Source organism: Ceratotherium simum, chromosome 26 (genome assembly GCF_057802395.1).
Source record: "Ceratotherium simum simum isolate JZ-2026a chromosome 26, ASM5780239v1, whole genome shotgun sequence".
Classification (NCBI taxonomy): domain Eukaryota; kingdom Metazoa; phylum Chordata; class Mammalia; order Perissodactyla; family Rhinocerotidae; genus Ceratotherium; species Ceratotherium simum.
The window spans coordinates 43,238,839-43,265,431 of NC_141925.1; the positions used below are offsets into that span (position 1 = coordinate 43,238,839).

General features: G+C 53.3%; 3 protein-coding genes and 1 non-coding gene across 7 annotated transcripts; 3 read left to right on the forward strand and 1 right to left on the reverse strand.

Annotated features, from left to right (window-relative positions):
* The first annotated feature begins 2,729 nt into the window (after positions 1 to 2,729).
* On the forward strand, positions 2,730 to 6,720 carry VPS37D (VPS37D subunit of ESCRT-I). The gene is made up of 4 exons (XM_087417740.1): positions 2,730 to 2,904; positions 4,220 to 4,391; positions 4,892 to 4,974; positions 5,618 to 6,720. Exons 1-4 carry the CDS (start codon positions 2,767 to 2,769, stop codon positions 5,978 to 5,980), a joined length of 756 nt encoding a protein of 251 aa, XP_087273866.1. The 5' UTR covers positions 2,730 to 2,766; the 3' UTR covers positions 5,981 to 6,720.
* Positions 6,721 to 8,508: 1,788 nt separating this feature from the next.
* Positions 8,509 to 14,258, reverse strand: DNAJC30 (DnaJ heat shock protein family (Hsp40) member C30). Of its 2 annotated transcripts, XR_015548633.1 has the most exons (2): positions 12,941 to 14,153; positions 8,509 to 8,566 (listed from the first exon to the last, which is right to left on the reverse strand). XR_015548633.1 is itself a non-coding variant. In XM_004442116.3 (1 exon), the coding sequence occupies exon 1, from the start codon at positions 14,116 to 14,118 to the stop codon at positions 13,438 to 13,440; it is 681 nt and encodes a 226-aa protein (XP_004442173.1). In that variant the 5' UTR covers positions 14,119 to 14,258; the 3' UTR covers positions 11,529 to 13,437. The 2 variants fall into 2 exon arrangements, 1 of the variants encoding a protein (XP_004442173.1); XM_004442116.3 differs by lacking the exon at positions 8,509 to 8,566 and having other exon boundaries at positions 11,529 to 14,258.
* Positions 14,259 to 14,273: 15 nt separating this feature from the next.
* BUD23 (BUD23 rRNA methyltransferase and ribosome maturation factor) lies at positions 14,274 to 26,020 on the forward strand. 3 transcript variants are annotated; one of them, XM_004442115.3, is made up of 12 exons: positions 14,274 to 14,374; positions 14,474 to 14,511; positions 16,147 to 16,242; positions 16,333 to 16,415; positions 16,515 to 16,611; positions 18,613 to 18,709; positions 19,792 to 19,842; positions 20,916 to 21,001; positions 21,230 to 21,275; positions 21,426 to 21,484; positions 25,525 to 25,614; positions 25,759 to 26,020. In XM_004442115.3, the coding sequence occupies exons 1-12, from the start codon at positions 14,327 to 14,329 to the stop codon at positions 25,811 to 25,813; spliced, it is 846 nt and encodes a 281-aa protein (XP_004442172.1). In that variant the 5' UTR covers positions 14,274 to 14,326; the 3' UTR covers positions 25,814 to 26,020. The 3 variants fall into 3 exon arrangements, with proteins under 3 accessions (XP_004442172.1, XP_087273862.1, XP_087273863.1); XM_087417736.1 differs by lacking the exon at positions 25,759 to 26,020 and adding an exon at positions 23,303 to 23,360; XM_087417737.1 differs by lacking the exons at positions 25,525 to 25,614; positions 25,759 to 26,020 and adding an exon at positions 23,271 to 23,298.
* LOC147913687 (small Cajal body-specific RNA 20) lies at positions 24,957 to 25,088 on the forward strand. The gene has a single exon (XR_015548653.1).
* Positions 26,021 to 26,593: the final 573 nt, after the last annotated feature.

Genomic DNA, 26,593 nt, shown 5'->3' on the forward strand with positions numbered 1-26,593 from the left:
GGCTTAGTCAGCTCGGCTGCCGTAACAAAATACCCCAGACCGGGTGACTTTATTTATTTATTTATTTATTTTTTAATGACTCATTATCTTTTTTTTTTTTTTCTTGTGAGGAGGACTAGCCCTGAGCTAACATCTGATGCCAATCCTCCCCTTCTTTCTTGAGGAAGACTGGCCCTGAGCTAACATCCAAGGCCATCTTCTTCTACTTTATATGGGACGCCGCCACAGCATGGCTTAACAAGCGGTGCGTCAGTGCACGCCCGGGATCCGAACCTGCGAACCCCGGGCCGCCGCAGCGGAGCGCACGCACTTAACCGCTTGCGCCCCGGGGCTGGCCCCCGCCCCGGGTGACTTTAAACAACATTTATTTCTCACAATTCTGGAGGCTGGGAAGTCCAGGATCAAGGTGCCAGCAGACTTGGTTTCTGGGGAGAGCTCTCTCCTTGGCTTGTAGACAGCCGCCTTCTCGCTGCGTCCTCACATGGTGGAGAGAGAAAGAACTCAGCTCTCTTTCTCTTCTTATAAGGACACTAATCCCATCACGGGGGTCCCACTCTCATGACCTCACCCAAATCTGATTACCTCCCAAAGGCCTCACTTCCAAATGCCATCACATTGGGGGTTAGGACTTCAACATATGAATTTTGGGGGCACATAAGCATTCAGTCTATAACAGGCTACTTTCAAAATACTGGGGGAGGGGGTGAGAAGGAGGTATCAGTCTAAAGGCAGAAATTAAAGGTGAAAGAGACAGAGGAAGAGAGACAGAACAACTAGAGGGGGGCAAGGCATCTTGGAGGAGGCAGGTGAAGGTGAGACCCATAGCAAGGGTACCTGGGTTGGCTCTGGAATGAGGAGAGGCTGCCCTTCCTGGAGGCAGAAGAAAGGAAGGACGCTGGGGCAGATGCAGAGAAAATCCAAAGAGGTGGGGCAGGAAGTGACAGAAGCTTCTCCATGTGATGGGCAGTGGAGGTATCTACTGAGATGGTTGGGAGTAAGTGTGGGGTCTGAGGAGTGTGGGGAAGGTTTACAGGGGACATTGTTGTGGGGCATTCAAAAGGAGGCCCACTGGGCTGAACAAAGAGGGGCTGGTGAGAAAGAGGGGATAAACTGAGGCAGGAGCCTCCCATCAGATCTCACCAGGGCCTCTTAGAGTGAAGAAGGCCTGTGGCTTAGAGTAGGAAGGGCCAAAGGAGGGCCCGGGACGGGGAGTGTCTAGGAGGCCCCTGGAAGCTTGGTGGAAATAGTGGGTCCTGAGGAGGCAGAGCAGAACCAGGGAGATCATAGCCAGGAAACTGGGGAGTGTGGTGGGGCTCTTGATAGTGCCCAGGATCATGGTGGAGGGACAGCAGGGACTGTCCAGGGGAGAGGAGCGCACAACCTAGTCTGGGGAGGTGGAGAGGGCTTCCTGGAGGTGGTGATGTTCCAGCTGAGTCTTGAAGGGGAAAACCAAATTTCAGTTATCATAAAAATGTGGAAGAAGTGTTGCCTTCCCAGTCTGTCAACAAACCTGTCCTGCCCCCCTCCATCAGCTCTGTCTCTTTCTCAGACTTCTCTACCATGCCCGGTGTGCTCTGACTGGATTGATAGAGTCCTTGTTGGGCTCTGTAGCTCCCACGCCTTGGCTTATAGACTTCTCTTTGGTTTCATTATTTTCTCCTTTAATTTCAGAATTCCTATTCATTCCTCAAAACCCAGCTCAAATGTCAGCCTGTCTGGGGAGCCTTTCTGGTTGCCCGGGTCCCCTCTCGGTGCTTTCTTAGTAGTGTGAAGTAGAACAAGCTCACTCACCACTGTTTGATTTTAGACTAGTGACTTCATCTCCGAGTGCCTGTTTCCTGACAACGGCACCGGCCAAGCCTAGTTGTGAAGACAAGGTGCATGACATCTTCTGGCCTCACACAGGAATCACACAGGACAACATCCTGTGGCGGCACCTGCCATTCTGTCTTGTACTAAAGAAGCTGAGTGAGCCTGTGACTCTGCCTTACTCCATGTGCTCTCTGCGGGCAGGTACGACGCCCCACAGGGCCCAGCCCATGCCCAGCACAGAGAGGCATCGTGTGCTCTGTGGACACTGCACAGACAGCAAGAACTGAGACTGTCATTGACCTGTAATGTGATTTTGGGGAGGTGACATCATCTCTGTGAATCTGTTTTCTGATCTCTGAAATAGCAATAACTCGTGTGAGGTATTCACTTACTACAGGTGAGGCCCTCAACGTTCCCTCTCTCTGATCCTCACAGTATGTATCGTCATCCCATTTTGCAGAAGACGAAACTGAGGCTTGGGGAGGTGAATGCCTTGTCCAAGTTAGCAGGGCAAGGGCTCCCGGCGCCCAGCCAGCCTCAGAAAACTGTTGTGCGAGTCCGAGAGGAAATGTGCAGCAGCCCTGCAAACTGGGAACGCCCAGGGTGGGCGAGTGCGACCCGGGGGCGTGGTGAACGACGGCCGGGAGAAGGGATGCGGAGAGAGGTGGTCTCGGACACCTGGAAGGCGGCAGGAGGCTGAGTTTGCGCCGCAGTCCGCGGGTGCGGGACGCGCGGCGCGGCGGCTGCGCCGGGGTGGGCAGGGTGCGGCCCGCCTTTCCGCGCCCCACCCGCAGCCCTCGCGCCGCGGCCCCTTTAAGAGGGGGCGGGGCGCCCCCTGGCGGCGGAGAGGCGCGCGGCCCGAGCCGGAGCCGGATCCCGGAGCCGGAGCGGAGCGGAGCGGAGCGGGCCGAGCGGGCCGAGCCAGCAGCCGAGCTGGGGGCGCGGGCGGGCGGCATGTACCGGGCCCGGGCGGCGCGGGCGGGGCCGGAGCCCGGCAGCCCGGGGCGCTTTGGGATCCTCAGCACCGGGCAGCTCCGGGACCTGCTTCAGGATGAGCCCAAGCTGGACCGGATCGTGCGGCTCAGCAGGAAGGTAGCGCGGGGGGTGCGGGCGGGGGGCGCGGGGGACGGGCCGCGGCCTGCTGGACCTGCCGACCGACCCAAGGACCGCGCGGGCCGGGCCGCCAGGCCGCTGGTGGGCGCGGGAGCCTGGCACGTACGAGTGGGCCCCGCGGAGCCGCCCCCGGGGAGGGGGCGCCCGGAGCCGACCTGGGGCGGGTGGGGCGCCGGAGACCCAAGGAGGCGCCCGCGCGCACCCCCGGATGGCCGCGACGCGTGTCCTACAGCGGATGCTCCGGGGAGGTGTGTTTCGGGGGGGCCCTGGCTCGCACACCCACGTTCTGTAGGGCCAGAAAGGGGAGGCGCCTTCCACAGGGAGAACTAGGGGCCTGTTTGACACCTGGGGGGACCACCGGGGGCGCGTCCGCATTCTGGGGGTGCAAGAGGAGGCTTTGTGTCTTCCGTTGGGGAGGGTTACTGAAAGCCGAGGTGTGTATTGCAGAGGCCACCATAAGAGAAAGTTGTATATTGCACAGGAGCTAGGCCTGGGCTGGTTGTCTGTGGGGAGGGAAAGTGTATATTGGAGGGAGGCAGAGGAGGGGCATGTGCATCCTACAGGGGACAGAGGGAGGGTAGTGCGTTCTCCAGGGACAGGGAGGGGAGCGTTGGCCCTCCTAGAAACACAAGGAAAAAGCATTCTCCAGAGCAGGAAAGAAAGGGGGTCTGCTTTCTGCAAGAGAAGGAAAGCTCGGAGCAGGTGCTAGGGATCAGGAAGGAAAAGGGGGTGTGTATTCCTTGGGGTGTGGGATTCCACTGGAGGGCAGAAGGAGGGGGTATAAAGGGAAGAGAGGGTGGCTTGAGGGGGTACTATGCAGGGACAGGGTGAAGACATCACTCTGGAGAGTAGGAGTAGGGGTGGGAGTGTTTTCAGCACAAACACCTGAGGAGGAAGCAGACAAAGGCCTAGAATGAGAGGGAAGCTGCCCGTGCGTGGGAAATGGGACAGAGGAGGGAGGGGGACTCCTCAGGGACCAGAGCAGACAGAGTAATTGAAAAATTAAAAATTAACTAACATTTGTAGAGGCCTTCATAGTTTTCCTCACTCCAGTCTCACAACGACCCTACAAGGTAGGTGTTTTCGGCTGACTTTGGAGAAGAGGAAACTGAGGCCCAGAGAGGGAGCTCAAGGCAAAGCCTGGTCCAGGCCTCGTGTAGTCCCTCCACCTGTTGGCTCACCATCCTGAAGGGTGGGGTGCTTTGGCTTGGCCTGTGGGCACTGTTGCCCAGGGTGGCAGGAGGTGGACGTGGGCAGGCTCCGAGTGGGCCTCTTGGCTCTTCTCTGCCGGCAGTTCCAAGGCCTGCAGCTGGAGCGTGAAGCATGCCTGGCCTCCAACTACGCGCTAGCCAAGGAGAACCTGGCATTGCGGCCCCGCCTGGAGATGGGCCGGGCTGCCCTGGCCATCAAGTACCAGGAGCTTCGAGAGGTGGCTGAGAGCTGTGCAGACAAGCTGCAGCGACTGGGTGAGGGCACAGCTGGGAGAACCGCCTGGGGTGGGGGCAGTGGCCATACGGCTGGTTGGCCTGGGGAAGTGCCAGGCTCTGAAGGGTGGGACTTGGGCAGACCTATTTCCTGGGCAAGTCTGAGGGGAGCTACTCGTGGAAAACTGAGTTGGGGAAGTGAGCATTCGGTGAGCAGAGCTGGGTTGGAGAGGCCAGATGGGGGCCCTGGGCAGTGGGAGAAAAGGGGGAACAATACCCAAGGGCCTGGGGTGCTGTAGGAGACAAAGCCCCTGCTTCCTCTTTTGCACTAGGACTGGGGACAGAACCTTGGGGGGAGGTGCACAACCTGATCCCGTGGGCATTGTACAGAGGAGGAAACTGAGGATCCAGAGAGGGGCCAGGAAGCATAGAATCACATACAGGGCGAGGGTCGGGAGTGGGCCCTGGGGCTCTGGCTTGTCTGTCCTGGGTGCCGGGCCTGAGGGCAGGGGCTCTTCACTCTGTCCCTCCGTGGCCCTCAGAGGAAAGCATGCATCGCTGGAGCCCCCACTGCGCGCTGGGCTGGCTGCAGGCTGAGCTGGAAGAAGCTGAGCAGGAGGCTGAGGTGAGGGGAGGGGTGGCTGGGCCTGGGGACAGGGAGGGAGACCCATCGTATGATCATCCCCCGCCTTCATTCTTACATTGCAGGCTTGAGAACCCCTCCTCCAGGAAGCCTACCCTGAGGGCCTGGCCCCCAGGAGAGCCCACTGCATTGCTGTCCAGCTGTCCACATGGACAGCAGGGCTCGCTGTCCCCCCGTGACACCACCCCACCCTGGCTCCCTGTGAATGCCTCAGGGCAGTGCAGGACGGGTGAACAGAGGAGCTGGACGGACTTCTTGGTGCTGGGGTGGGGGCAGGGTGCTCAGTGAGCAGAAGGAGGCTGGGGAGGTGGGCCCTGGCCCTGGCCCTGGCCCTGGCCCTGGCCCTGGCCTTGATGAGACACCCTAGGCTACTTCAAGCGCGTCCCCATCTCTGATCCTCTTATCTCTGACCCAGCAAGTCTGGTGACAGTAAGGAAATCAAAGGCTTGAGAGTAGAGGACATTTGTCCGCAGTCACTCAGCATGTTAGAGGCAAGCCCAGGCTGGAACTCAGGTGCCCCGTCCCCTAGTTGTGGGGTGGTCGCCAACTGGAAGGGATTCAGGGTGGGAGGCTGAGAGGTCTTTGGCCATGCTCCTCCCAAACTGTCCCTTTCTCCCTGTCCCAGGAGCAGATGGAGCAGCTGCTGCTGGGGGAGCAGAGCCTGGAAGCTTTCCTGCCCGCCTTCCAGCGCGGCCGGGCCCTGGCCCACCTGAGGAGGACCCAGGCGGAGAAGCTGCAGGAGCTGCTGCGGCGCCGGGAGCGGTCTGCTCAGCCAGCCCCCACTGCTGCTGCGGATCCCCCCAAACCCATCCCTGCTGCAGCCGTCCTGCCCACCGGGGCCGCCCGGGTGCCACCAGCAGTGCCCCGGAGCCTGCCCCCCTTGGACTCCCGCCCAGTGCCCCCACTGAAGGGCTCCCCCGGGTGCCCCCTTGGCCCAGCCCCTCTGCTGAGCCCTCGGCCCTCGCAGCCAGAGCCCCCCCACCGGTAGGATCCAGGGTATGGCCCCCCAATGGGGGGCCCAGACAAACTTGATGCGTGGCTCCTCCTCCTCCCCCATTGCCTGGGTGGGGGGAGGGGCAGGCCCCTCCCCCTGGCCTCAGGCAGGCCCTGGCCCTGGAGGCTGAGCTGGGGAGGAGGGTCACCTGGAAGATGCCCAGAGAGAGGGCCAGGGTGGGGTGGGCAGGCTATTATGCCTCTGGCGCTGAGGAAGCTCTGCCTTTTTTTCTCCCTGGCTGGAGCCTCTTTGGTGATGGGCCAGCCCCAATGAAAGAACTTGACTCATGGGGGCCTGGGAAGGTATCCGCTTCCCCCAAGGGACCCTGCCTAGGGGCCTATCGCACCCCACCACTCCACTGGGCTCGCACAGTGCCAAGGCCGACAGGAGTGTTTTCCATCAAGTCCTGAGCCTATCTTTCCCCCAGTTCTGGGGCCCACCGCCTAGGAGCCAGGTGGTCAGGCCCCAGCTGTGGGGCCAGGGTCACCATGGCCCTGGGGCTACTATGTGCCCCACTCATGCTCCAGACCCTGGGGCAAGGTAGGCCAGGGCCTTCTGACCCGCACAGGTGAGAGTGGGCCATCCCCAGGAAAGACCATTCTGTATTTTTCTGTCCCCGTCTCCTTAGAATGGAACCTTTTTGAGGGCAGGTCCTTGTCTTTGTATGTTCTGTCCCCAGCCCCGCCTCCCAGGGGCCGTCAATAAATGTGATGATGAGGATGCTGCTGCTGCCTGACTCCTCTCTGCCCCCTCCACCAGCTACTCTGCTGTTGCAGCCTCCACATCTCAGCTTCTGCACTTCCTTCTCCTGAGATGACCTCCCTTCCTCTCTGCCCATCCAAAGCCCAGCTGTCCTTCGGGTCCAGCACTGCTCTTGCCTCTTCCATGAAGCCGTCTCTGATCACCAACCCATGGGAGTCTTTCCTAACTCTTAACTTCCCAGCACCTCTGGCCAGAAGCACACTCTGCTCCATCACTGTTCTCCAATGGCATCACCTGTATGCACCTTCTTTTCCTGGGTTGCCTGTAAGCCCGATCAAGATGGTACCTGCTCCTTCTCTGGCCTGCCAAATGACCACCCCCACTGAGTGATGGAAGAGGGCTGAAGGGATCTGTCTTCAGCTAGGATAAATACTAGGTGGCCAGCTTGGCCCATGAGTGTGGGACAAGAAGTTGGGAGAGCGGGAACATGCCCTGGATCAGCTTAGGTCAAGTCTAATGAGATACAGTTTGGCAGGGAGGCATGGAAGGTCCTACAAATAAGAGGGGAGAGTCAGTGCTGTAGAAGCTAGTGTGATCTTGGTCCTTGTTAATAGGGATATAACCATCTAGAAAGAGGGAAGTATTGGGTTGGCTCTACTTTTCACTGAAGTTTTGCACTGTTAGAGGGACCCCCAAAATAGTACCTTTGCAGTAATAATGATGAGAAAGAGGATTGGGACCAAGTCGCAGGAGGAAGAGTCGAGGGATCTGTTTGAGACGTGTGTGTCTAATGTTTAGTCTTTGAATCTCCAAAGGCTAGAGAGGTAGAGCCCGAGATCATGTAGAGCTTGACTCACATGGGAGTCAAGACCAAAAAGGGGAAACCACAGGGAGCCAGATTTTGGTTCAGTGTGAGGCTCTTAAGTCAGGGCGGCTACTGGAGGTAGATGGTCCCCATTCCTAAAGACGTGCAAGCAGTGCCTGAGGGACCGCCTGATGGGATCTTTAGAGATTTAGGCAAGGGTTGGAGGGACTGGCCCATTGGAGCTTTCAAGAGCCCTTCAAGTCCAGCTGGATTTCCCCCTAGTAGGGTGCAGTCAAGAGTACTGACAGCGCCCACTTGAGAACCTCCATCCACACTGGCCTTGGCTCTCCTACTCTCCTCACTGCTAGCACTTGAGCTGCTGGAGGCAGAGGGACACTGGAACCACAGGGTGCCTGCCTGAGATGGCAGGAGACTGAACAGCTCTGGAAGACCTCCCGCATTCTCAGCACAGCCTGGGGCAGGCTGGCCCCTCTTGCCCTGGCTTACCATTCCTGGTCCATGCTTCTAGGGAGTTTTTCGTTTGTAACCAAAAGGAGAAAAGGGGCTAAGGCTAGGTGTGTCTGAGCCTTCCTCCACTATTATGAATTAGGGAGCAGCCTCTAGAAGGCAGAGCCTAATGTCCACAGCCTAGTTCAGCCTCCCCTCCCTAGGAAAGGTAAGAAGAGAAAGCAATGACCCAAGCAAGGGAAGGACTGGGAGGGGAAAAGATGGGGTCCTTCAAAGGGCCTTCCACACCCCTCACTTTCCTCAAAGAGCTCAGACTCAGTTTTAGATGGAGTAGGGAGCAAGGCCCCTCAGTGTTCAGCTCTAGCATGAAAAAGACCTGAGGCAGGTGGATACAGTACCACCAGAGTGGAGTGGGCCCAGCTATGGGCCATGGGAAAGGCTTGGAGTTGGAGAGTTAACAAACTTCATTAACCCACCTGCTTGAAGGTACATGGAATGTTCTGGAAGGTTCCAGGCAATCTGGGCTCTCTCTCCTGCCTGATAACTTCTGGAATTTTCTGTTTCCTGGTTCTGGGGCCCCAGGGAATGTTCCTGGCTGTAATCTTCTGTGAGAGAGAACAAACTTGAGGGTCTACACCAAGGGAACCATGAGAAAGGTCCCACCTATTACAGACCACCAGTGTTTTTACAAACCAAAACCAAAAAATTGCCCAAGTAACAAAACTCCCACTCATTTTTGATAAAAACAAAGAGTTCCTGCCCCTCAAGAAAATCTGTTATGTATAACTTCTTATTTGGGAATGATTAGCTTCTGAGTATTTTCCTAAGCTTCCCTCGTTTTCCAAATACAAAATATAATAACATTAAATGTGTGTTTTGTTTTTGCCAATCAAGGCTTACTGAGCTAAGCAGGCCCTGAACCAGAGTGGGCTCAAATCTTTACCACTGAATTGTGTGGTCACTGTAAAGCCATGACTAAGAACTTGCCCCTGACCTCCAAGGCTAGAGTCAATCAAATGGTTTCCAAGAGACCAAGTTGGACTAGCTGTGGTTTTACCCCAATTTATACAAGGATTTTACACAAAAGATTGAGCGCAGGAATTGGCGTTACTGTACCAAGGGACCTCTGGCTTTGTCTAGGACCTTGCCACTACCGGAGACTTCTCAAAAAGATTCTTCCTGTCCCACAAAGAAAATAAGATTTACATTCTGCCTCCCTGCATACAGTGTGAGCTCTTATAACAACACACGATGTAGCCTAGGGATCTGCAAACTCCAATGCCTGCAGGGGCCAGGAAGGTCACAGAGGTGCAAAGCAGTCCATTTCCACAAAGAAATACACCCTCCCCCATTTTTCTGGAAATGCATCATCCTTTTGTTTCCCCTTTTGATAGACATGGGATACAGAAAGATACTTCTCTATTGTGTGCAAAATGGTGCAAGTGTGTGGATCAAGGCCGTTGGTGTGAGTGTAGTGAACTGGGGAGCGATATCTAAAAGGCAGATGTTACAGCATCTCCCAGCTGGTAATGCAGGTATGTGAGCTCAGCGGCGGCACATTTTCTCATTTTTTGAGAGAAGTCAGAAATCTAGATTTTTTTTTTTTTTGTGAGGAAGACTAGCCCTGAGCTAACATCCGTTGCCAATCCTCCTCTTTTTTGCTGAGGAAGATTGTCCCTGGGCTAACATCCGTGCCCATCTTCCTCTACCTTATATGGGACGCCACCACAGCATGGCTTGACAAGCGGTGCGTCGGTGCACACCCGGGATCTGAACCCGCGAACCCCAGGCTGCTGAAGGGGAGCGCACGAACTTCACCACTATGCCACCAGGCCGGGCCCGGAAATCTAGCTTTTTATGCAAAGTCTCCCAAGTTTTGAATGTTGGCTCAAGTTATTTTAAGGCACCACGCCAGCCACAGCCAAACACTGTGTGCGGGTTGGCTGTGGCCCGTGAACCATGAATCTTGGTCTGTTCTTGGTCCTCCTGAAACAGGCCTTCTTTTCTCTAGCAGCAGTCCCCTCCCAGGACTGAGTCTGAACGCCGAAGGGGCAAAGGCAGGATGGCAGGGCCAACCCACCTCAGGACCCCAGGTTCTGACAGCCTTAAGAGACAGTAGTGAGATGGCTAGATCCAGAGTGACACCATGACCTCATGACAGATGGTGGAGATGAACTCTCTGCACTGGCTTCTTGGGGATGAGCACACTGAGTTCTTGGCATATTCAAGTTCACAAGGTCCAGACTCAGGTCTCACTATCATCCTAACACACTAACAGAGGGACCCTCAGCTGCTTTGCACAAACCCTATGGCTATCAGGGCTACAAGCAGGCCTGAGAGCCAAGCTGCTGAGGGCAGGCAAGGCAGGCCTTCTATGATCCGGCTCATAGGCAGGTGGCAGCCTGTGACCTCATTATAAGGCTGAGGATCTGAGAGGAGGGAAAGGCCAGGATAGAGCTCACTTTTCTAGTGCACTGAATTCAAGAGATAGTGGATTGAAGTAACACCACCACTTACCAGCTGTCCCTTCTCTGAGCCTCTCTTCAGGGGATCTGGTGACCTTCTAGGAAGCCCAAAGATCTGAGGCACAAGCACCCCACCCCCTCAGCCATTCCCCCAAAACAGAGTGTGGTGGCCACTTACTTTGGCTCCACCCTTGGTGCCTCAGCCTCAGGCTGTGGCTATAAAGACCGCATATATATATAAGGAGTCAATAATGACCAAATGGACAACCCATTGGCCTAAGGTAGACTATCCTTATTCATCTTGGCTCAAGCTGGGGCGATTACAGAGAACAGGTGCACTCAGCGAATGAAATGCCAGAGCCTCAGATGGAAACAAGAACTCCTACTCCCTCAGAACCGGGATCTGTATTTCACTATTAAAAAAAGGGCAACAGAGGGAAAAGCAGTTTGACTCAAGAGGAATAAAATCAAGTCCTGATCAAGTCCAAAGACAATATCACAATTGCCAAGACATGTACACCTTTGATTCCTGTGTTGTTGTCCATGTCTCCCCACTTAGGACCTGTGTGTGCTGCTCACTCAGCCACATACTGTACTTGCACCCCCATCCCCACCCCCACCCCAATGAGCACCGCCTGGGGCAGGCTGGGCCCCTCCTGTCCATCTCCGTCCTAGGTCCAACCTTCTAGGGAGTTTTGGTTTAGTTTGTGACCAAAAGGAGAAAATGGACTAAAGTTGAGCATGTCTGAGCCTTCCTCCACTATCAGGAATTGGGGAACAGTCCCTAGAAGGCAGGGGCTAATGTCCACAGCCTGGTTCCGCCTCTCCTTCCCAGGGCAGGTAAGAAGCTGAGAAAGGAATGACCTAGGACAACTGCAGGGAGCGGGTGTGTGTGTGTGATACTATGGGAACCAGTTGGGGGATCCTTCAAAAAGCCTCCCACACATCTCCCCCTTCCATGAAGAGCCCAGACTCAGTTTTAGGGAGGGCAGAAAGTGGGGTCTCTCAGAGTTCAGCTCTGGTCTAAAAAAACCTGAGGCAGGCAGTACGGCACTATAAGAGTACAGTGGGCCTAATTCTAGGCCTAAGGAGAGGCTCAAAGTTGGATGGTTAATAAACTTTATTGACTACCCTGCTTGGAGCTGCATGGAATGTTCTGGAATGTTCCAGAAGTTTCACATTCTGGATGCCCCAACCCCCAAAACCCTCTGGAACCTTTATCTATCTCCATGTTCTTCACGGACAGAGAACAAACTTGAGGAGTCTATGTCAAGCAGCCCATGAGAAAGGTCCCAGCTATTACAGACCACCAGTATTTTTACAAATAAAATCCAAAAGAATCCCAACCCCTTTTGATAGAAACTTTGATAGAATCTTGCCCCAAGGACACTTTGTTATACCCCAACTCCTTGGTTGAGAATCACTAGTTTCTGTACATTTTACTAAGCTTCATTTCCTGTAGTTGGCATTTCAAAAAAAAACCCAGATCTTTCCTCTTGTTTTCCAAATATGAAACATAATAACATTAAATGTTCTTTTTCAAAGTACATTTGCCCCTCCCCCGAAATCAAGGCTCACTGAGCCCAGCAAGTCTGAACCAGACTGGGCTCACAGCTTTACCCCTTAATTGTAGGGTCACTGCAAAGCCATGACTAAGAGCTTGCGCCAACCCTCCAAAGCTAGAGAGAATTGAATGGATTTCAAGAGACCAAGTTGAACTAGCTGTGAGTTTATCCCAATTTATACAAGGATTTCACACAAAAGATTGAGTGTGGGAATTGGTATTAAGATACCAAAGCACCTCTGACTTCGTTTAGAACCTAGACTTAGGCCCTCACCCTTGTGGGAGATCTCTTGCACAGGTTTCCTATCCCCACAGCTTTACACTCAGTCCCAGTGCATAAACGTTTGAGCACCTACAATCTCACAGCCAACCCACACCCCCCATGGTTAAGAGAGCCTGACTGTTACAGCTCCAGCCAAGTGATGACCGCTGCTTAGCACGAATTAGACAAAAAAAGCAGCCATGTTTCAAGTACTTGTTTTGTGGGGCCTGCGATAAGCATTGCAAGCTAAGCAGGAGGATGGGCCACATTCAGACGACTCAAACTCCCAGTTTGTTGCTCTATTTCTGGCAGGGTATGAGTTGCACAGTTAGCCATGGGGCTGGCTGGTAAAGGGATGACCTGGTGACAGGTACACTATCCCAAGGATAAATCTGACTTGACCGGCATCAGGTTTTAATCACTGAGCCCACCAGAACAATGGATAATAAAGTGTGACAGACCTCAGGAGAGCAGGTGATTTGCTCCTTTGCTGTCATGCCCACAGAGTAACTTCTCCAAGGTCATCCATTAGATAGATAACTATGAGCACAGGAACGCTCATTCCTTACTCGATGACCTTGCTTTCCCACTCTCACATGCCAACAGAAGGGGGAGTGGGGTCTGGGGCTGACCACACAAGAATGGCAAGGTTCCAAATACCACATTCTTACCCTACACCAGGTCTCACCTGTGGCTTGGGGAACTCACAGAAAGACAAGGTTCGTACAACCCCAGAATTTTTCTTTTGGCAGCCAACAATTGGTCACAGTGCACGTTTCAAGGTTACAGAGGAGCCCCACGGTAGACACGCAGGGCAGGAGCAGCCAGTGCTTGCTCAGAGCTTTACAACAAAGCCAGAGCAAGTGTTCCAGAAGTGGACAACATCAGGAAGGCAACCTCTGGAAGCAGGCACCCAAGGGACTCCAGAAAACCCTTCACTATTGGGCTTTCGGGACTCTCCATCTTGGGGCCTCTTTCTCGGGCATCGAAAAGCCACCTTTTCTGGACCGTGGGGGGAGGGATGTGCAGGTCCACGGCTAGGCTGGGCGGGCGGGGAAGAGGAGGGGAGAGCAGTCCTTCGGACCCCAGCAGAGGCAGACTATGGAAGGCAAAGGGCTCGAGAAGACGGGAAACCCCATCTTCGTGGGGCTGGCTGGGGCTGCTCCCCCGCCCTCCTCTCTCCGATTAAAAACGAAAGCCCACGATGATGAAGATGGCGAGGAGCAGGAAGACGAAAGCCGTGTCGCGGGTCTCGTCCCAGCGGAAGCCCCTCTCGGCGCGGTCCTCCTGCTGCTTGCGGAGGGCCTCACGCCGGGCCCTCTGGCGCCGCTCCCGCTCCAGCTGCTCTCCGTAGTGCGCCTGGTAGAAGGCGTCAAAGTCGAACATGGTGCGGGTGGCGCCCGGCGCGGCCTGACCACGGCCGGGGGCCCGAGAGGCAGGCGGCGGGGCGCGGGGCGCGCCGGGGTCGGCCGCCGGCGTCCTGGAGGGCCGGCCGCCGGGTCCGCGCAGGTCCTCGTCGCTGAGCAGGCCGCGGTCATACTTGCGGCGCAGGGTGGCGCTGCCCAGCACCACGTAGGCCTGGGAGATGCGCGAGAAGCGCTCGGCAGCCTCGGCGCTCCCCGAGTTGCGGTCCGGGTGGTAGAGGAGGCACTGCCGGTAGTAGGCCGCCTTGATTTGCGCCTGCGTGGCTGTGGAGGGGACGCCGAGCAGCTCATAGAGCGCCGTGCGCGAGTATGAGCCGTCGCCCGGGGAATAAGCCCTCACTTCCAGGCGCAGGCCGGCTCCCGGATTTTGTGGCGCTCCCCCGGCCTGCCACAACCTCCACATTAACAGCCCCGGGTACCTCAGAGAGCGCTTGGCTGCCATCTTGCGTGGGTCGGGAGGACGGTGCAAGATGAACTAGCAAATGGGAGGCGCGCGTTGTTCGCGACGCGTAGGCCCTGTAGCCAATCGGGTGAAAGAGAAGGCGGGGACAGGCGTGGAGCATGCGTAGTACGAGGCGGTCGCGGGGCCGATGACATAAAAGCCGGGTTCCGTGAGCCGCCGGCACCAGCTGTGCTGACGAGCGGTGGGGATGGCGTGCCGCGGGCGGAGACCAGAGCACGGCGGGCCCCCGGAGCTGGTGAGGCCTGTGACCTGCGGGCACCCCTCTCTCCTTCTCTAGGGCCTCCGTGTCTTGATTCCTCCCTCTACTCCCCTTTTCTTTTTCTCTTTCCCGCAGTTTTACGACAAGAATGAAGCCCGGAAATACGTGCGCAAGTAAGGGGAGCCTGGATGTTGCGCGGCGTCGGGGGTCGGGAGCCGGCGGGTTGCCCTGATTGCGGAAGTTGCTTGGAAATCACGCAGAGTTTCGGGGGGTAGGGGAGGGAAGGGACCCTGGTTGGTCCGATTTTTCCCACTGGCAAAGTCAGCTTTAAGTAAACCTCCGAACCCTCTGGGCCTTAGTAACCAACCTCAACACTAGAATGGGAGTGATTACACCTACTTTCTCTAGGTTGTTTTCAAAGTTTAATGTGACAACGTGTTTTAAGTATGTGGTAAAATAGGAGGCAGCGGATGCTTGTGGGGGGGTCATTGGTATCGGGGGGAAGGAAATAATATTCATAGAATGCTTATTCTAGAATATCTTTAGAAGGTCTGCCTTTATTTAGTTATTTAGCTGACTCCTCATGAGAACTTTTGGTGTGGTATCTGAATTTCATGGAGGGTGCTTATTTGTATAATTATGAAGTTGTTTAACAGGTGAGGGCTAGAGAGGGTACTTCCAAGGCTAGCCTTTCTGATAGATTCCTCTAGAAGATACTACAGATACCTGTTCTCTCCTTTCTGTTCAAATCGGAGTCCAAGACCAAGATGGTCAGCAAAAATCTCTGGCCCAGTTGTCATTATGTAGCAAACAAACTTTTTTCCAGCTGCAGAGCCATCTGTTTGGCATTCTGAAAACCATTATGTGTGATTCTTTCTCTTGATCCTGGGAAAACCAGGTACACTATAGACCTGTTTGTTCAATATGGTAACTAATAGCCATCAGCCATCTATTCAAATGTGTCTAGTCGAAATTACTTAGTATGAAGAAAAAGTAAATATTTTGTTGATCATTTTGTGTGTTGATCTGTTGAAATGATATTTTGAGCATATTGGGTTAAGTAAAATATATTATTAGGTATATTGGGTTGGGTAAACAGCTATTCATTAATTTCACGTATTTCGTTTTAACTATGGCTGCTAGAAAGTCATACGTGGCTTGTGTTATATATCTCATTTTATTCTTATTTGTTTATTTTTTTGTGAGGAAGATCAGCCCTGAGGTAACATCCATGAAAATCCTACTCTTTTTGCTGAGGAAGACTGGCCCTGGGCTAACATCCGTGCCCATCTTCCTCCACTTTATATGGGACGCCGCCACAGCGTGGCCTGACAAGCGGTGCGTCGGTGCGCGCCCGGGATCTGAACCCCGGGCCGCCAGCCGCGGAGCGCACGCACTTAACCACTGCGCCATGGGGCCGGCCCTATTTCTTATTTTATATCTCAGCACTGCTATAGATTTTTGTTGTGCATTGTTGATCTTTATACAGTAATTTTTCCAGAGAACACGTTCTTAAGTAATACAACATCAAAGCCTGATTGAGCTGAAAATAGCTGATAGTTGGTCATTAGCTAATCTCTTCACATTAGCTTTACAGCTGGTACAGTTAGAATTTGTGTCACAAAATAACTTGTTGCTGTATTATGTGGACTTCTGGGGTCGCTTTTAAATAGTTGTGGTTGAGTTTGGTGACCGGTAGAGTACCTCAGGGTGATTGTTTCTTTTTCTCTTTCTCTGGCTTTTTTTGCTCTGGGTGAGGTTTTAGCTCAGAACTCCTTTATCACTTGCTTGTGTTTCTGCCTTCCCAGCTCACGGATGATTGACGTCCAGACCAAGATGGCTGGACGAGCATTGGAGCTCCTTTATCTGCCCGAAGATCGGCCCTGTTACCTCTTGGATATTGGGTGAGAACCTGGGCCCGGTTCCCACTGTCCAGGTAGTGGAGTGCCTTTGCTACTCACACTGCTGAGTCCCTGTTTGATGGTGTCTTCCAGCTGCGGCTCTGGGCTGAGTGGAGATTATCTCTCGGATGAAGGGCACTACTGGGTGGGCATTGACATCAGCCCTGCCATGCTGGGTAAGTACGTCCTGTTTAGCACTGGGGTGGGCTACCCTCATGAGTGTGGAGCAGCTATGCGTAGGGTCTGTTTCCCTGACTTACTCTTGTCCGATGTAGATGCGGCCTTGGACCGAGACACGGAGGGAGACCTGCTTCTAGGGGACATGGGCCAGGGCCTCCCCTTCAAACCGGGCACCTTTGATGGTTGTATCAGGTAAGAGTCTTCATGTCCTGCTTTTAGTCCTTCAGGCCATTGCTTCCCAAACCTGTCTGTGCAGCAGAGTCACACAGGATGCTTAAAAATATACATTCCCCAGGATTTTCAGATTTATAAGGTTGGAGCGAGGCTCCACGTGTTTTTTGTATTTGGAAACGATCTACTCCTTTGATTATTTTGCACTGCCAGGGTCAAGCACCAGCGGTAGAGATTCTTTGCCTTGTGTGGGGGGGGGCGGGGGAAGGGTGGTGGTCTGAGCCCGTGGGAGCCATTTTGTGGCCTCAGCAGCCATCTTGTTCTCTTCTTTCTGGACTCTGTAGTGGAGAGTGGCCCAGACTGCTCCAGCCTCTTTAAGTGGCTCGGGAGTCCTTTCTGGGTCAGTTTTGAGCAGATACATAGAACTTTGATAACAGAACTTAGAGCACTGAAATTACTGTTAGAAACACGAAGTTGTTCTTTGTTTTCTGTGCTAAGTTCTGTTGAGTATTTGGTGTCGTGTTTTGTGGGTGGAGGTAGGGAATAAGGGAGAAAGTCATAGTTTAGTCATTACCTGGGGGAAGACCTCCTCCTGTGATTGTAGACTGAACAGTAGGGATCTGGGTAAGTAGTAAAAATTTGGATTTGAAGATTTTCTTCTAGGGTAAGGGCTTAGCTTAACATTTGGGAACAAGATTGGGGGTGGGGGGGAGCAAAACATTTCAAGGATAACAGTTGCTTATTAGTAATGATTGGGTGAGATGTTCTAAGCTGCAGAAAATCAAAGGCTAACGATGTGGTCTGTATGTTTTAGGGGTAAATAGTCATTTTTTGTTTGTCTTTAAGAGGAGACGTGGTATGGCAAGCTTTTTCTTTTTTTTTTTTTAACATTTGGTATATATATAAGACATTGTACAAGGTGCTGTGGAGTTTGTGGAACTAAAACACAGTCCCTGTTCTTAAGACTCTCCATGGTTTATTAGGTACTGTAAGACTTGGGCCAGACAGCTAAACGTGGAGCTGAGTATAGAGTGTCACTAGGGAGTCGTGGGACCCACCAGAGTTGTGAGGAGAAGCAAGAGAGCACAGGAAAGCCTTGACGAGGGAGGAGAGGCTGGGGTTGGGCCTTGAAGGTGGGGAGGAATCTGAAGTCAGAGAGAGGGTTTCTGAGTGAAGGAATGGTGTGAGCAAAGGCACAGAAGCAGGTGGGGAAGGGAGTCTGATAGATGACAGGGATGAATGAGAGATTTCATGGAAGGTGAGATTGTGTGGGGCTGGTTCCTAGAAGGCTTTTAACTCCGTCCTAAGAAATTTGGGATTTATTCAGTAGTTGATGGGGAGCTGGGGAGTGACAAGATCAGGTCTGTGTTTTAGGAAGGTCATGTAAGAGAAGAGAGAGGAGAGCTAAGTTCAGTGGTTGAAGCAATCGAGACAGTAATGCGTGCTGAGCCAGGAGAGTGGCAGAGGGAGGTAAAAACTGGGAGAGGCAGTCAGACAAAGCAGCAGGGTTTGGAGTTCCGTGGATGTGTGTGCACAGCAGTGAGGAGGGGAATGCCAGAAAGGAAGACATAGCTCCTTGAGGTTTTAAATCTGGGACTTGTGGAGACACTTGGGCAGGTACCATTGAAGGAACTGATTTAGGAGGAGGGTGAATGAATGGCTTTGTGTAAGTATAGTAAGGCACATTCCCCTTGATTGGAAGAAGGGAATGAAGGGGTAGGTGGCAGAGGCAGCCTTGACATGCTTAGTAATTTTAAACTTGAGATGCATGTAGAAACAAGGTTGAAGAAATGTTTCCTTGGACTGGCTGCAAGGAAGTTAATGCTTACCTTCTGTACACCCTGTTTGGGTCAGTGTTGTAGACTAGTGACCTGGAGTGGACCTGCACATGGCAAGAAAGAGAGTTATGAGCAGGAGGGTTTCACCTGGAGACCAAGGATGTACGATGTTAGAGTCTAGAAGAGGCAGGGGGGAGCGATGTGTATTGGTCCCTTTCCTGACTAGGGTCCTTTCCTGTTTTAGCATTTCTGCTGTGCAGTGGCTCTGTAATGCTAACAAGAAGTCTGACATCCCTGCTAAGCGCCTGTACTGCTTTTTTTCTTCTCTTTATTCTGTGCTGGTGAGTATGAGATGGCCTCCGCCTCTGGGCTGGCTGCCTGTCTCTCCCTTGCCCTGCAGGTAGAGTGATGAAGTAGAGGTGTCCAATGGGAAGGCCATTCGGATGGGACTGCATGGGGTGGCAGGAACTTATTGTGGGTACTTCTGTCCAGGTCCTCAGCCTAAACAGAAAACTCAGTGGGTTGAAACTCGCTGATGAAATGCAGAAGACACTGATGTCACAATCTGAGACCGATCACAACTCCTGTGTCCACTACGCTGAATTTTAATCAGAAGTTGGTTTGGGGCATGGACTCCACAGAGTGAGGGCAGGGACATTGTGTCCAGGCCACACAGAGGATGCCTTCTAGAGTGCTCACATCCTCAGCCTCGCCCCTCCCCTACTGCCGATGCTCAGATGGGGAGCAGGGTGGTTATTTACCACTGAGAGAGCCTTTGTTAGCTTTATTTTGTGTTTATAACTGATGATGTTTTCTGTTGTTTACTAAGATTAGATGATAGTTTGAGATTCTAAGTCCTAAAAATGAATTCTTTGACTTTTTTGAAGGATCCAGGTGTTTCTTGGTCTCCTTAGTCTTCCCCACCTCACTCCTGGTTTTCCTAGGGTGGGTTGTGCTGCAGATGGCTGGCTGGTCTGGCCCATTGCGTGGTTTCTCTCCCTTTCATGCACTGGGGTTAATCCTGAACTTTTGAGGGCCTTTGTATTGGTCTTTCTCTTCTGCTGAAATGCTCTTCCCTCATTCATTTAAATAGCCAGCTCTCCACTGCATTCAGGTCTCTGCTCAAGTGTCCCTCTGAGAGGCCTTCCGTGAAGCAGAAGTAAACTCAGCACTCTCTGTCACTGGCCATCCCTTTGTCCTAGTTTATTTTTCTTTTTGGCACTTGATCACTGCTGTAAATTAGCTGCCTCCCTCGCTGAAATGTGAGCTCCAAAAGCTCAGGGGCTATCTCTTGTTCGTGGCTGTGTCCCTGGCCCTAAGCACAGTGCTGTGCACGTAATGGGAACTCAGTAAATACTTAGTGAATAAGGGGTCCTGAACCCATGCGATGTTTATAAGATAGCAATGTTTCTGTGGCTTGCAGGTCCGTGGATCCCGAGCTGTCCTGCAGCTGTACCCTGAGAACTCAGAACAGGTGAGCCCCTTGGCTGCTGGAGGTACAGGGAAGGGGGAGGGACCTGGAACAGGTCATCTGTCCTACTCACTCACCTGCCCTCCTACTGTTGGAAGGGGACAGAACAAGGAACCTCAGAACAAGGAACCTCATGCTGATTGGGGGGAAAAGGAGGGAGTGAGCACTTGAGAGTGGTCCCTGTGGCCCCTGATGGTACATTTTATGACCTAATGTCCTAAGGAAGAGGGGTGGTATCTATCTGTAGGGGTTGGGTAGGACCGTTGTCTTCTCTTGACAGATAAGGTGGTATTACAGGTAATATGATATCACTGATTTCCATAACCAAATGAGTAAATAAGGCAGTGGCTGAGAGCATTATCAGTTGTCTGTTCTGTGGAGTGTAATGCAGTAGGAATGAGGAACGAGGGGGTAGGAAGTACAGACTGAAAGAAAAGTGGTGAGCTGTCTCTGACTAAATAATATGAATGAGTCTGCCTCCTTATTTTTTTTGTTTTATTTTGGTGAGGAAGACCAGCTCTGAGCTAACATCTGATGCCAATCCTCCTCTTTTTGCTGAGGAAGACTGGCCCTGGGCTAACATCTATTGCCCATCTTCCTCTACTTTATATGGGACCCCGCCACAGCATGGCTTGACAAGCGGTGCGTCAGTGCGTGCCTGGGATCCGAACCTGCAAACCCTGGGCTGATTAAGCAGAGCACGCACGTTTAACCGCTGGCATGTTAACGCTTAACGTGCCACCGGGCTGGCCCCCAAGTCTGCCTCCTCATTGATGGCCATTCATTTCCTGAGATTTGAGTGGGGAAGATGGGTCCCTGGGCTAGAAAGTGAGAATTAGGGGGATTGCTTGTTCTGTAATTCCCCCAAGGGAGGTGTATACCATGGCTGCTTCTAGCCTGCACTTTCCTCTGTGTGGCTTTTGGGGACTCAGAATTGGGAAGAGTCTGATAAAGAAGACCTTCACTTGTCCCAGGCAGGGTCCATCCTGGGACCAGACTGGTTTCTTAAGGTGAGTGGAGGGGAAGCTGCTGCTGCTCCAGCCTCCCTACCTGACTCACCACTGTTCTCTCATCAGTTGGAGCTGATCACGACCCAGGCCACCAAGGCCGGCTTCACTGGAGGTGTGGTGGTGGACTACCCCAACAGTGCTAAAGCAAAGAAGTGAGTGCTGGGGGCCAGCGTGAGCCTGTGCTGCAGGAGAGGGGGACACTGTGGCCCTTGCAGGCCGCTGATGAGTGTGGACCAGAGTAGTGCTGGTTGGGTCACCGGGGCCCAGGCAGGCAGGAGGCCCTCACTTTCTGTACCTGTTTATGGGAGGGAAGGTGAGGACTTGTCTTGTGCTGCAAAACTTGATGAACTCAGCCCTCACTCTGTACTTTCTTGTTTCAGGTTCTACCTCTGTTTGTTTTCTGGACCTTCGACCTTTGTGCCAAAGGTGAGGGACCCTGAGTTTGCAGGCCCAGGTCTTTTGGGTTCTCTTGTGGTGCTGGGCCAAGTACCTATTGGAAGGGCTCAGGCCTTCTCAGGTGGGGCGGACGGGTTGAGAGATCTCCAGGGTGATCTGATAGCACTTTGGTTCCTTTAGGGCCTGAATGGAAATCTGGAGGAAGAGGCGGCCAGGGAGTCCACGTTCACAAATGAGAGGTAACGCCGAAGGGGCAGGGAGCTGCTGCCACCAGCTTGTTAGACATGACAGAAGCAAGGTGGCGGCAGCAAGACTACTCCATTTCTCTCTGCTTTCACCAGATCTTTCAGGTTCAGATGCGGCAGTGACACCAGGGTGGTAATAGAACCAGGGAACAGTTTGGGACTGTACTTGCACTTGCCTCGGGCTGAGTGGCTGGGGCCCTTCTGGATGTCTGTGGGCAGCCATACACCTTATTCTCTTCCTCTCTGCCTTCCCCCTTGCCACACCTGGCAGGCTGTCCTCTCTGTCCGTGAGGCTGCATCTTCCACCTGCATCCTGGACCCCCTCCCCTCTTGGCTCCTGTGGTTCTCCCTTCCCTCACCTGCATCCTCATCTTTACTCTCCTGGGTCATTCCCATCAGCATCCAAATGTGCTGCACCGTTTCTCCTATCTTCAAAAAGATCCTCCCTTAACCCCATAACAACAATGAGCTACCACCCTGTTGATCAGCTTCCCTTTATAACAAAAGTCCTCATGCTTGCCTCTCCTTGCTGTCTCCCCTACCATTCTCTCAATCCTCTTCTCTGGCTCATCACAAATTGCTCTTGTCGAGGCCATCACCAACCTGTCTTGCCAAATCTTGGGTTGCTTCTCAGTCTTTTTTCCTTCTCCGTCCTCATTGTAACTTGCCTGCTCAGGAGGAGCTGACAGCCGATCACTCCCTTAACACTTTGCTCACTTGGCGTCCCACCCCCTCCTGGTTTTCTCTTAACCTCACTGGCTGTTCCTTTGCAGTCTCCTGTGCTGGCCCTCCCTCCTCTGGAGCACTCTGGGGCCCAGCCTGGACTCCTGCTGTTTCTGCACTGCCTTAAACATCAACTCTGGGTTTGTAACTCCAGGTTGATATCCTTGGTCTCAACCCTACCTCTGATTTCCGAACCACCTCCTAAGTGTCCATACCTGGACTGCCCACAGGTGTCTCAAACAGAACAGAGCTCTTGGTTTTCACCCCCAAACTTTTGGGCTCCATTCTTAACATTCTCAGCCATTCCCGTCCTCCTCACATCTCCCATGCCGTCGATCCATTGGCAAATGCTACTGCCCCCAGCCTCCGTGTACATCCCAGTTCCAGCCCTTCCCCCCTCCCACCTGGTCTGCGTGCCCGCTGCCGCTGCCTGGATTACGGAAAGCTGTCTCGCTTGTCTCCCTGCTTCACTCTTTGCCTATTTCCATTTGTTTTCTGTGCAGCAGCAAGACTGATCTTTTCCTTTTTCCTTTTAAAAAACGTAAATCATATCTTGCCATTTCTCTGTTCAGTGTCTTTGGTTGAGTTCTCCTTCCCTTAACACCTTTAACTGCACTAAATCATATATTTGCTTACTTGGTTGTTATTTGAATCCCTAACTAGAATGAAAACTTGGTGGGGACTGGTATTAATTATATCCTTGACATCAGAAGAGTATCTTGTTAGTAAAAGGTATTCAATATTTTTTGAATGAATAATTGATTACAAGGTAGTAAAGAGTGAGGTTATTTCTTAGTTTTGGTTGATATGAGTGAAAAGTCTTAAGAGGTAAAATGGGCAGAGAAGGAGTTTGGAAGGCCCACGGTGGTGAAAATCATGAGTGTGTTCCTCGTGCCTACTATAGATTTGTGCCGTCTGACCCCCTGGCCCTCCATGGTCATCCTCTTAGCTTCCTCAGCCCATTCCTGATGGGAATTTGGGGGCTCTTCTAGGTGTTTTCTGCTCTAAGGTGCCCACCACTTGCTCCAAGCGAGTGCACCCCTCTCCTACTTCACAGAGGCAAGACTTAACTCCCTCCATCCATCTTAGGATCCCTCTTGTCCTCACACTGGTGTCTACAGACGGCACGTCCTAACTGTAAATTTGGGTAAGTTGCGTGATCTGAGCATCCATTTTGCATCTGTTGTAAAAGGGGGGCCATGCCGCCCTTGTGGACGGTGTGTTGAGGAGAACGTGTTTGTGCAGGACTCAGCATGGTGCCTGGCACGGACCTGGTCTCTCCAGGTCTGTAGGCTCCTGCTCTTCGAGTGCTCAGGCTTGGGGAGTGTAGGGGAGGAGGCTGTTGTGTACTGGAAGGATCCTCAGGGCTTCTCCTGTTACTGTCACTTCTGTCTAATTACCTTCAGGCTACTTACCACATATAAGTAGGTGAAGAAAAAGCTTTTTAAACCTTTACCTAGGGGGGGCCGGCCCAGTGGCGCAAGTGGTTAAGTGCATGTGCTCCGCGGCGGCGGCCTGGGGTTCGCAGGTTCGGATCCTGGGCGCGCACCCATGCACCACTTGTCAAGCCACGCTGTGGCGGCGTCCCATATAAAGTGGAGGAAGACGGGCACGGATGTTAGCCCAGGGCTAGTCTTCCTCAGCAAAAAGAGGAGGATTGGCAGATGTTAGCACAGGGCTGGTCTTCCTCACACACACACAAAAAAACAAAACCTTTACCTAATTTATCTCTAATCTTCAGTTTTTTTTGCATCAGCTTCATTTCACCTATGCATTCCTTAATCCTTGCCCCCTGCCTCCACCCTGCCATTCCTGAACGGCTCCTGGAGGGCTCAGCCCCTCTGGCATTTGCCGCTGCTTGACCACTTCCTTCTCAGCGCCTGTGGTCTGGGGCGCTCGCCATCTTCACCTGCTCCCTTTATCGCCCCTGATGGCTCTTTCCCCTTGTTCCTTCTGTGGCTCACATCTTGCCCCCGTTCACTGCCCCACAGCTTGTCCTTCCTCATAGACTCCTGGGGGTCAGTCCTGCATCTGCAGCCCCCAGTTCACAGCTGCCTCCTGCTTTGCACCTGGCCCGTCACTCTCCTGCCCCTTTAGTTCTAGGCCCTCTTAAGGTTCTTCCATGAACCGCTGCTTCTGTACACCCTACAGTCGAGGAATCTTGTGTCATTCCTTCGATAGAAAACGTCCCTGGTTCCCCACTGCTTACTGAAGGGAGAACACATTCCTTGCTGGCGTTCACACCTCTGTAAACTGGCCCAGCTTGCGCTTCCCCCTCTTATACCCCTGACTCCAGGCACACAGGACTCTCTTCTCTTCCCCTCTTCCCTCACCTTCCCCTTCAGTCCTTTCACACTACCTCGTTTTCACATATTGCTTTTTGTCTGGAACGCTGCCCCCTCCTTCTGCCTGTAGAAATACCAGCTTCTCTCTGTGGCCTCCTTGCTTTTCCCAGACCCTGTGCTTCTCCTTCCCCATCACTCCCTTAGCAGCTCCTGGGCCTCCCTGCCCTCGCTGTGCCTAGTGTGGATGGTCTCTGCCACAACCCTGTTGTGGGCTCTTCAAGGGCAAGGCCGGTTCATACCCACTAGAACATACATGGGCCACACATGCAGGTGTTCAGGGAATGTCTGTTACTCAAATGGCAAGCAGCCCTCCATGGTGTGAGTTATGCTGGAAACAGTTTGATCCCAACTGCCAGGTGGGGATGTGGTTTGGGGGCCCAGGCTCCCCCTGTTCTTAGGGCCTCTCTCCCATGGGGCTGTAGGGGGTCCCTTTTCTCCACAGCCAGGATTGGAGGCCAAAATCAGCCCCTGAGGATCATCGTCAGGGCCGCCATGAGCTGGGCAGCCTTGTTTTCTGACCTCAGACATGTATGGCTGTTGGGAGACCCTACCTGGTCTGTGTCAGGCTAGGGCCTTCAGTGGCAGCAGTGGGCATGGGGCCTCTGGCCTTCTTGGGATACTGCCAGGCTCTCATGAGCCAGTCGTGGCCTAGGTTGCCCCAAAAGTAGCTTGGCCTCCTGCCTGCTCCACAGGAAGGGCGTATGCACACTCAGCAAGTGGGCACTTACCACAGAGATGCCTGTGAGTGAGGGGGCCTCTCACCTCCTGCCTTCCTGCTAGACGGCTGCTCTGCCCCAGTAGATGTTCCCAGGAAGAGGGGTGTGCAGGAGTGGGGACTTCTGTTGTAGAAGGGGCATTGGAGGCCACCTAACTTGGAGGGAAGCTCACCACTTTCCCTGCCTGGATTAACATGGGAGGCAGCCAGGCCGTTGCATCCATCGGCTCACAGCCATGTCTCCTGCCCAGGGTCCCGTACAGGATTGCGCGGCGGGGGGTGGTGAGGAAGAGCCGGGAGTGGGTGCTGGAGAAGAAGGAGCGCCGCAGGCGTCAGGGCAAGTGAGTACTGGGCGGGCACAGCTTGGGGGCGGGGGTGTCTTCGCCACTGAGTATTCGCCTGCATCTGAAGGGGTCCCAGGGGTTTTTTGTTATCTCTTCTGAGACTGTTCTGTTCTTCCCACCCCTGTTCTTTCTTTGGCACAGGGAGGTCAGACCTGACACCCAGTACACCGGCCGCAAGCGCAAGCCCCGTTTTTGAGCGGCCAGCTGGGGTGCACACAGCCTCGCGCTGTGCCATCCAGCCCAGGCACTCGCCCCTGCGAAGTTTTCTGTACTGAAGTGCCTACTTCAGCTTACAATGTAGTGTTTTAGAAAAGTTCTAAAGTTCTAAAAGTATTTTTTCACTAAAAAACGTTCTGAGAGCACCTTATTTTGTTCTAAAAGCAATAAACCACTTTCTGTGGAACTCTGGCATTTTCCAGCGCTGTGGTCCTCAACAAATTCCTTAAGTTCCTCTGTTGGTGGGGACTACTACTTCATTCCCCAGGTACAAGTTAGGTTTAAAGGATTTAAATGTACAAAAGCACTCTTTTAACCTACAGAGGGCACAGGTAGTTTCCTTTAATTTAGGGCTGCTTATATATAACTATATTATATACTACTACACTAGGCACAGTTGGGAAGGATGGGCAGGATGAAATGTATCTGTGATCCCAGTGGCCTGGGCTGACCTTTGGCCCTGAGCCATCATCAGCTGCTGACCTGACCAGCCCAACGCTTGGTTGCCTCAGGGGCCTGTCTCCTGTCTGATCACTAGTGGTCAGAAGGGCAGGACCTGCACTGGGTGCGTTAGGGGGACTGTCTAGCAGGCTGATAAGAGAGGGGATCCAGTAGTTGCTGTGACTTCTGGAAGTGGGAAGAGGGGGTGGTTCTGGGCCCGCGGTACAGAACAGGCATCAGGTGTTAAGTAGGAACTGAGACTGGGTGGGGTGGAGGGGCCAGAGGGTCTGGACACTGAAAGCTGGGGGAGGAGGTTGGG